Here is a 9,897-nt window from a genome sequence, read left to right as displayed (position 1 = left end):
TGTATATTGAATTCTAACCATAATTGTTTACCTAAAATACCTAAATGTGTTATTATACCTGAATACAAAATGATATGGTACCTCATGATAATTAAAGATGCATTCCACTATATTGATTATAATTATATATGTATATTGTACCTCATACCTCAAAATACAATGTGTGCTATAATATTTGTACCTCAACCTGTGTGTAGTTGTAACACTTATGTGTGTTGTGTATATTTTTAAATATTGTCTCATATGTTTTTTGTTGTATATCCAGTAGTGTTGATGTATCATACCTGTGTGTTTTGTATATTGTAATGATGTCTGGTATAGCTTGTTGTTTAATATATTGTACCTCATATGTGGACAAAAAAATGTTTATTACTATATTGTCCTCATAACGATAATTTTCTGTGTTGTATATATACCTGTGTTCAATGGTAACACATCAACCTGTTGATACACAGGTGTAGTATGTTCTTATTTACCTCATGTGTTGATTTGACATATGTGTGTTTGTATATTGTATCACCTCACATATGTTTACCATTTCTTGCAAACTGTGATGATTTGTACTTAAAAGACACAGGTCGTCCGCTTGAGTGGGTATAACAGCTTTTAAATCAACAATCCGCTGTGCCTTTGCCACATATTTTGATTTCATTTAATAATTCATTGATGAAATCAGATACATTTTGGCAGAGAGTGACGCCCTTGTAAAATTCCTCTCTCCATTAAAACACGTTAGGACATCAAATTGTTATACGTAATACATTTTTTATCATTGCTATACATTTTAAGGATAACCCATAATTTGCCTATAAACCCAGTTCCATTACATTCATGTATATAAAACTGATGTACCGAGAGTACATAAATTGTTTTGGTACGCGGACTTTTGTCTGATTGGAAAGGTATTCGAACATAAAAGTTTATTCTGTTTGAATCTATCACCATAAACAACTGGTCATGCATTACATTCCACAACTTAATACAAAGGTCTATAAACGTATATAACACATTTAGTACATATATATAAATTTGCAATAGCAGCCTCTAAATAACACAACAGTAAATTAACTATGTACAGTTTATCATTTATCAAAGTAAACACAACAAAAATCACCGTGGTCCACATTATGGGGTTCTTGCTTCTTGGAAGAAATACATATGTTTTAATATTCGTATTCGTGAAATCATTGTAAATTACCATATACATTTTTAAGCTTTATATTTATGAAGCACATAGCATATTTCAATATCGAGGAAAAGAAATCATGATATACATCAAGATGTAATTATAAGCACTGTGTGCCAGATGTGAACATGCATAAGCCTGTTGATTAATTGTAATCATAATATTGATTTAATTCTGGCTCTATTGTATGTATTATTTTCCTTTTTAAATATAGGTACATGTATGAAAACCTTACAATTCGGAAACCTGCCTTTTCCGGCTCGTGCCGATGACATTCGGTTTAGACAAGTTATGTAGTTCTTGATCACTTATTTTGAAATCGAGTCTCAGTAAAATAAATCAACACAAATATAACATACGGAAACTTCGTACGTTTTGTCAAGAAGTAAAGATGACGTAAGAAAATGTTGAAGTTGAACTTTGGAATTTAATGATGATAACTTTGACTTGACAGATGGCTATTCTGGAGTGTCCAGAATATAGCCGTTGTGTTCCGTACAAAGTCGGAGACCTAACTGACTTACAAATAAAATATTTCATGCATAAATAATGTACATACAATAAAATTACAGAATTATGATTGACAGATATCGCTCATTGGCAGATTAATCAGCCGTGGTCAGTGTCCTTTAGGCAATTAGGATGGCCGTGACATTAATCCGGTTACGTAATAAAATGGAACATAAAATCTTTCAAAAAAGGTATCGAAGTAAATTGCCAGAGGATATACACAGTTTTCACTACGGGGTTTTTAACTCAAATGTCACAAACGATATATGTAGAGTAAATATGATCAAGAATATAATCAAGCCTTAGGAATGACAAATTATACACAATGGTAAACTGATAATTGATGTTGAAATTTAGCAACTATTAACAGAAGTTCAAAGCACTTAAAAAAATATCACAAAATTCTTTGTGATAACTACATCAACATCTGATAATCACCACTACTTGTTTGTTTCAAATACAGATGTAATCACAACAGTCATCACCCGGATAAATATAAAACATAAATATGAACAAGTGCAATAAATTATGTTATCTAAGAAAATATGGTATCTGGTGTGTATTACAAAATGAGATATTTGGGATATACTATTGTTATTTATATTTTTGTTAATCTGACACTAAGGGAGTTACATTTGCCTAGAGATGTGAAAATTATTTATTTAAAGGGATTACATACATCGTTTTCATTATTCAAACCAAAGAAGATGTAGTATAATGCACAAGAGAACAACTCAACATTGAAAATATGTACAAAACTTTGATATATTTTATAGTTTAGTTAAATGTTTATTGATGACTTCGTTGTCAGCATTTCTACCGGTTCGGAAAAGTTTCTTCCATCACGTTCTGAATTGGTCATTAGTAATTTTTATGCTGGATAGTTTTGTTATGCATTTGTTATAAATTGTACTTATTTCTAAAGTATCGGAGACAGAAAGACATAACAGAAGTTCTCCCATTGGTGTTGATGATACATTATAAGAAGAAACAGATTTCTCGAAATCCTTGATGTGATTCAATGTCTGTTCTAGAAGTAACTGTACGCTATCTTTCCGTTTCCGCAAAAAATAGGCATTAACATGGTGTACGTTTCCAAATGGCTTTTTACGATGTATTTTCTCTACAAAACAAAAGAAAATTAATACAACTGACGAAGAAAATATTAAACTCGAACTTCTTGTTTGTACCTTCCAAATATTTCCAAAACATGTATAATCATAATAATCAACCACGAGCCTTTTTTCGGTTGCTAACGAACATAGCAATTATTGTTCATATGTCAAAGAGAAGAAACAAAACACTTACGTTCAATATCAGATAATCTGGACATAAATAAAACCTCCAGAAGTTTGGAACTCTTTTTAGCAATCTCCAGTTGCAAGGCCTCTCCAATGTCGTCGAATTCCTCTACTGCTTCAAGTTTCTCCATTTTTTCGCAGGCCGCTATACTAACAATATCTGTTTTAATGTCGTCGTTGTCGGGTTCGTACTGCTCGATGAAATGCAGATATTTAACAATTTGATCCGCGCTGATGTCACTATTCGTCGTGAAGACAGATTCTATATGTCGCCGTATCACATGGAAACATTCTGATAGCAAGGACTCTGTTTGATATTCATCTGCCAAAGGCAGTACTATATCAAGTGTTTCCACTGTAAAACAAAACATGTTTATTGTCATAGACACATACGTAGCATAGGCAATTTTTTAACATAGACATTCTAATAACGACACTTTTCTATTGCTTACCGTTTAATGGCTGAAATACTTTTTCCTAAAAAATAAAATATACAAGACAGCAGTATGAATTCGCGAACAGATTCCATCGCCCATCTCCCAAAACAAAGAGGTTAGAAACTAGATCAAGTTAAAAGTTTGTTTTCTTTGACACTTGTGATACTCCCTGAATGTTTGAGCACGTAGTCAATATGAGTCCATAATTTACCTGACACTTTGTCAGAGAAAGAAGGCAGAAGACATTTTAAGAATGTTGTTATATCTTTCAATGATTTCCGCGGGATTGATAACTCCACTTTCCCACTTTCTGTTTGTTGGTCACCCTGCCATTCCTTTTTAAGCCAGGCCTCGAACACAGGTGACACTGACACCAGTAGATCTCTGTTAACATGGAGTCTCTGGTCCTCCACTATCAGTACAACATCGTTAGGCAGGAAGCCTGGATCTATCTGTATAATACAATACAATGATCAGATCTGTAATAGCATCCATTACTAGGTGCCATTTAAGTGTCATCATAACCAGGCGATTGTTTGATCATAATTGCTATTTTTGTAGATGTTTTTACCGGGAATCAATACGCCGATTTCGATATACCAAAACGACGCAAATGAATTAAGATTGATCGTCGATTAGTCCTACCTTTCCGTAAATGTAACGTCATATTTTGACGTGATATTTTGTGACCACACAATCAACGAACGGTGGGACTAATCGACGGTAAATCATCCTTTACCTTAATCGTTTTAGTATCTTTAAACCCGTAGTGTGTCCCTGTCTGCATTGACTTCCATCGTACAGTTTGTAGCTAGTTGAAGTCTCACTATTGCCAATTGCAAGTCAAGTTTACGGTCAGTGTAATAACTTGTAGGGATCGACAGTGGAAATATATTGCTTCAGTAGCTCTCAAAATGATCATTTTAAAAAATTCAAACACTATTCTACGCATTAGAAGTAAGCTTAGCAGGATGATATCCAAGTTGTGACTGACGATAGTGATATGTTTGTACATGTTATTTACACCTGTAGTTAGCGACAATGCCTGTGTATTTGTTAACGGTGGTCTGGACTGGTCAATTACGTATGTATGTTATCCCAAATATGAGTACGTACTATCCAGATAAGCAATGCTACCATGGACACTAAAAGTAGCAGAGCTAATAAATCAAAGAAGATTAAATTAAACTCTTTCCTATTTATGCAGGTTAAGTCATATATGTCTAGGCAGTGCTCATACGATTAGAAGAATGTCTTGCAATGTGATTTATTAATATATATATATTAAACGTGTCAAAATGATCGTAGAACTCGCAAATTTGACCAAATTAATGTTACCAGGTTCTCGCTCTTATAAACCTTGTAAATGATTAAGATCAATACTGATAGTTAAATAGTTATTCAAACTATATCTGGATTCATTGGTAAACATAGCGAGTAACCTTTACCAATGTTATTTCAGTTATCAATGCTATATATGTAAATACTCTGTATGATGTGCAGCTGTATGTGATGTTGTCTTTGACGAGTTGTGTCCCCTCGGTTAGATAGTGGGAATATTCAATAATGTATATCTACAGTACGCGTCAGGTTGATTTGTGCTAATCCACTCTCGGAGTTACGAGTGTCACACGAGTGTAGGGGATTAGAACAGCCAGTGTTTCAACACGGGTGTTTACACCGACCGCCACCCGGCGGGAGGCGACTAGTGTAGGGGATTACGCTAGTAAAATAGACCCCAACAATGTGGCGGTGTTTGGCTAACAAACCACCTGACGCGTACTGTATATATATATATATATGTATATATGCTTCTTTTGGGCAACTCAATAAAGAAAGTAGAACATAAATGTTTCCTTACCTCAATATTGTCCACAACTTCATCATCACTTCCACTATTACTGTCTCCGGAGACTGAAGATGACGAATCTTCATGTTCTCTATAGTAACGAATGGTAGATTATTGTCATTTTAGTTACTTTTATTCTAAACTTATCTCGCAAATACAGCAAACTGTGTCTTATCCATCTTAATGTTGTTTTTTTTTTTTTTTTTTTTTTTTTAATTTAAACAAATTTTATTTTTTTTTTTTTTTTTTTTTTTTCATTTCAACAAATTTTATTGACATGATGTTTGCAGTCAAAAGGATTGAATAACAGGCAAAGCCTAAACAAATTCTTTCCTTTCAAGGATATTATGTTACAATATTTTGAAATGAATAATTATGTAACAACAAAATATAGAAAAGGTAATACCTAATTACAACTCCGGCCTTCGGCTGCCACTTGCCGAAGGGTTAATTGCGCTCCATTGTGCTATATTTACATTTTGTCACTGCGACTCCCATAACTCTAATGATAAACTTGATCTGCATTATGAGCCAATAAATGCAGCCTAGACTTAGCGTAGTAATATCTACATAAATGGATGTGGGCCTTGTTTACTGACACCATTCTAGTCCGCGCGGGAAAATTGACAATGTAGTCGAATGAACCAGTTTGGTTATGAAACTTATAAAAAAATCTTTTGAATGTCTGGATAATTGAAATTAAACTGAAAAGCTATTGGAAAACATTGTAATTTTGTTATCATTTCAATAATTTTATAGGGACTATTTTTTATCACATTGAACTTGGCTGTTGAGGTTAAACTCAAATGTTGACTCGAATCTATTTTATGTTTTACTTTGAACTAGAAAGTAAAATGTAAATATAACAATTAAAGGATTGTTAGATTGCATTTATTGGAGATATAAATGCAATCTGGGTGGCAGATAAATATTCATAGCGCCCTAACGGGCGCTATTCTATTTATCTGCCACCCAGATTGCATTTATATCTCCAATAAATGCAATCTAACAATCCTTTAATTGTTAAATATAGTTTAATATCTGTCTACTTTGTCCCACATTACTGTTCGTATCCTATTATGTAATCGTGTTCGTTTTGTATGTCTTGATAAAGGGGCAAATCGCCTCGAAAATTTGACAATTTTGTTTTGTCCACACGGTTGGAATTACTTCCTTGTCCCATATATACCAATTACATAAATACATACATTCACACGCACTTCATTACACATACATAGATTACAAACTGAATATAGATGTTGTGATTTTAAACGAAGGTATATAAAATAAATACATATTATGAAATATAACATTTTAATAAGAATGATGAACTTTTAGGTGGTTTGACCAAATGTCCTTGTGCATTATTGATGCACAGGCCATAACCATCCTATCTGATGACTTAGGTTAAATGTGTATAATTTTATCTTTATTTACTAATTACATGTGTAATTGGATATTGAGTAGTAAGCAATTATTATAGTTAAGTTTAAAGAATCAAAAACTAATTAATTGAAAATTGGTTTATTAACACACAAACACAGCATAATTGTTCAACTGGGTTTCATCTAAATCAAGGATTATTCTATATTCGTAGTAGTCGTGACGGAAGAGTAGTCGTGATTGTGTCCATATACTTCTTTGAGTCCAGATTTTCCGAATATCTGGAGCTACTGACGAATACTTCAAGATGGTGTTGTGTTGTTCATGTGGAAATAATGTGTTTGCTGTATGCACACAACTTTTTCCCAAATCACAACTACTGTTCCTTCACGTTTACTGGTAGGGTCCCAGTAAAGGTTTGATAATGAAGTACCTGCTCAATCTAAATTACTATTTTAAACAAACTGGTTATTTTTCACACTAGATATCACGGCGCATTGGTATTCTGTCATTCGTTTCGCTTCATATTAGATTTATCATATTCATTTGGAATTTTCCAATTTTTTGCTCGTAACAGGCTCGCAAGAAATGTTAAAAAATCAAACTCGTATCATAAATCTAATATGAAGGGCAACTCATGACAGATACTCTATTTATGTGCTCTCTTCATTATCAAATTATTGTCTGTGATGTGTGCTCTTGCATCTATGTAAACCACAGAGTCTATAATATTGACAGTTTGATGCTTATATATCTTATTGACTTGTGAGTTTAGATATAACATCAGTATGTGCCTATCCGGGCCAGTAGGAGCTAGCCATATTTGATTTCCAATCAACCGGAAATATTTGTATCGTGTATGAGTTGATGTTACTTTCGCTTTCGTTACTTAGATTCCCCGAATTTCGAAACCAAAACGTAAGTATTATTGATGGTACATAGATATGACATAATTCAGTAAGACCGTTTAGTTTATCTGATTACACAAGTGGACATCGCTCTGCGTTCTGTTCATAACAATACAACGGTCGCCAAAGTAAATATGCATTTGTACACAATATAGCCCCATAATAGCCCATAATATTGATGAAGTTGACCAAAAGGCCTGTTACATCTAGCTCACCACCGTGTATAGATATTAATGTATATTATTTTGTAATCTTTTGTAATTTGTATCTGTATGTATATATAAATACCGTATACTTACGCCATCTCATCACCTTTCGTTTTACTGAAACTGAGGTAGACATGCGCAGTGTGCATATGATGTACATGTACTTGTTGTATTAGCAACGATCACGTCATATGGTCTATTTTTAGTCTCCCATGAATACCCGAACTTGATATTATGAAATATTCATTCGATTTGATATGAATAGATACATTGAAAAAAAATGTAAGCAAAGACATTTTTTCTGGAATCATTACGGGGACAGGGTTATGAGCAATACAAGGGAAGTAACTCCTGTGACGCTGTCGTAAATAACAGGTGTGGTATTACGTTAATTTGATATCATAATAACATCTTGGCATTTATTTCTTTAATCATCAGATGTATCTCTGTGGGTCATTTTTATTTTTAATGAAATTCTAAAGAGCTCAAAACGAAATTGTTCAACTTGAATGGTGATTTTTCGTTAGCTTTCTATTTTTCGGATGTTGTAATACTGAAGATGGGACTGGGGAATGAAAACCGTAGCCAACTATACACTTTTCTACTTTATAGTTATAAGGAAGCATCTATATAAATAATAAATATATTTTTAAAAGGAGAACTCCAGATATATATGTTATACTCTTTAGTTATAAGGAAATTTCTATGTGTGTAATATTGCATAGTTATAAGGAAATCTCTATGTGTGTTATATTGTATAGTTATAAGGAAATCTGTATGTGTGTTATATTGTATAGTTATAATGAAATCTCTATGTGTGTTATATTGTATAGTTATAATGAAATGTCTATGTGTGTTATATTGTATAGTTATAAGGAAATATCTATGTGTGTTATATTGTATAGTTATAAGGAAATCTCTGTGTGTGTAAAACTCTATAGTTATAAGGAAATCTCTATGTGTGTTATATTGTATAGTTATAAGGAAACATCTATGTGTGTTATATTGTATAGTTATAAGGAAATCTCTATGTGTGTTGTATTGTATAGTTATAAAGAAATCTCTATGTGTGTTATATTGTATAGTTATAATGAAATCTCTATGTGTGTTATATTGTATAGTTATAAGGAAATATCTATGTGTGTTATATTGTATAGCTATAAGGAAATCTCTATGTGTGTTATATTGTATAGTTATAATGAAATATCTGTGTGTGTTATATTGTATAGTTATAAGGAAATGTCTATGTGTGTTATATTGAATAGTTATAAGAAAATCTCTATGTGTGTTATATTGTATAGTTATAAAGAAATCTCTATGTGTGTTATATTGTATAGTTATAATGAAATCTCTATGTGTGTTATATTGTATAGTTATAATGAAATCTCTATGTGTGTTATATTGTATAGTTATAAGGAAATATCTATGTGTGTTATATTGTATAGTTATAAGGAAATCTCTATGTGTGTTATATTGTATAGCTATAAGGAAATCTCTATGTGTGTTATATTGTATAGTTATAAGGAAATCTCTATGTGCGTTATATTGTATAGTTATAAGGAAATCTCTATGTGCGTTATATTGTATAGTTATAAAGAAATCTCTATGTGTGTTATATTGTATAGCTATAAGGAAATCTCTATGTGTGTTATATTGTATAGTTATAAGGAAATCTCTATGTGTGTTTTATTGTATAGTTATAAGGAAATCTCTATGTGTGTTATATTGTATAGTTATAAGGAAATCTCTATGTGTATTATATTGCAAAGTTATGAGGAAATCTCTATGTGTGTTATATTGTATAGCTATAAGGTAATCTCTATGTGTGTTATATTGTATAGTTATAAGGAAATCTCTATGTGTGTTATATTGTATAGTTATGAGGAAATATCTGTGTGTGTTATATTGTATAGTTATAAGGAAATCTCCATGTGTGTTATATTGTATAGTTATAATGAAATCTCTATGTGTGTTATATTGTATAGTTATAAGGAAATCTCTATGTGTGTTATATTGTATAGTTATAAAGAAATCTCTATGTGTGTTATATTGTATAGTTATAAGGAAATCTCCATGTGTGTTATATTGTATAGTTATAATGAAATCTCTATGTGTGT

At 31.9% G+C, this 9,897-nt stretch overlaps 1 protein-coding gene across 1 annotated transcript; it reads right to left on the bottom strand.

Annotated features, from left to right (window-relative positions):
• Positions 1–523: 523 nt before the first annotated feature.
• Positions 524–7,938, bottom strand: LOC138309340 (uncharacterized). The gene is made up of 5 exons (XM_069250518.1): positions 7,874–7,938; positions 5,296–5,374; positions 3,646–3,886; positions 3,005–3,352; positions 524–2,819 (listed from the first exon to the last, which is right to left on the bottom strand). The coding sequence occupies exons 1-5, from the start codon at positions 7,927–7,929 to the stop codon at positions 2,539–2,541; spliced, it is 1,005 nt and encodes a 334-aa protein (XP_069106619.1). The 5' UTR covers positions 7,930–7,938; the 3' UTR covers positions 524–2,538.
• Positions 7,939–9,897: the final 1,959 nt, after the last annotated feature.

This window comes from Argopecten irradians, chromosome 15, assembly GCF_041381155.1.
Source record: "Argopecten irradians isolate NY chromosome 15, Ai_NY, whole genome shotgun sequence".
Classification (NCBI taxonomy): domain Eukaryota; kingdom Metazoa; phylum Mollusca; class Bivalvia; order Pectinida; family Pectinidae; genus Argopecten; species Argopecten irradians.
Note: the sequence above shows the minus strand (reverse complement) of the source record. Positions and strands in the feature narration are given on the sequence as shown.

Coding starts and splice junctions, on each gene's coding strand:
- LOC138309340 (XM_069250518.1), bottom strand. CDS start 7,929: ATGCACACTGCGCATGTCTACCTCAGTTTCAGTAAAACGAAAGGTGAT. Junction 3,887..5,295: donor AAGTTGTGGACAATATTGAG/GTAAGGAAACAT, acceptor TGTATTATACAG/ATAGATCCAGGCTTCCTGCC. Junction 3,353..3,645: donor TTTCTCTGACAAAGTGTCAG/GTAAATTATGGA, acceptor TTTGTTTTACAG/TGGAAACACTTGATATAGTA.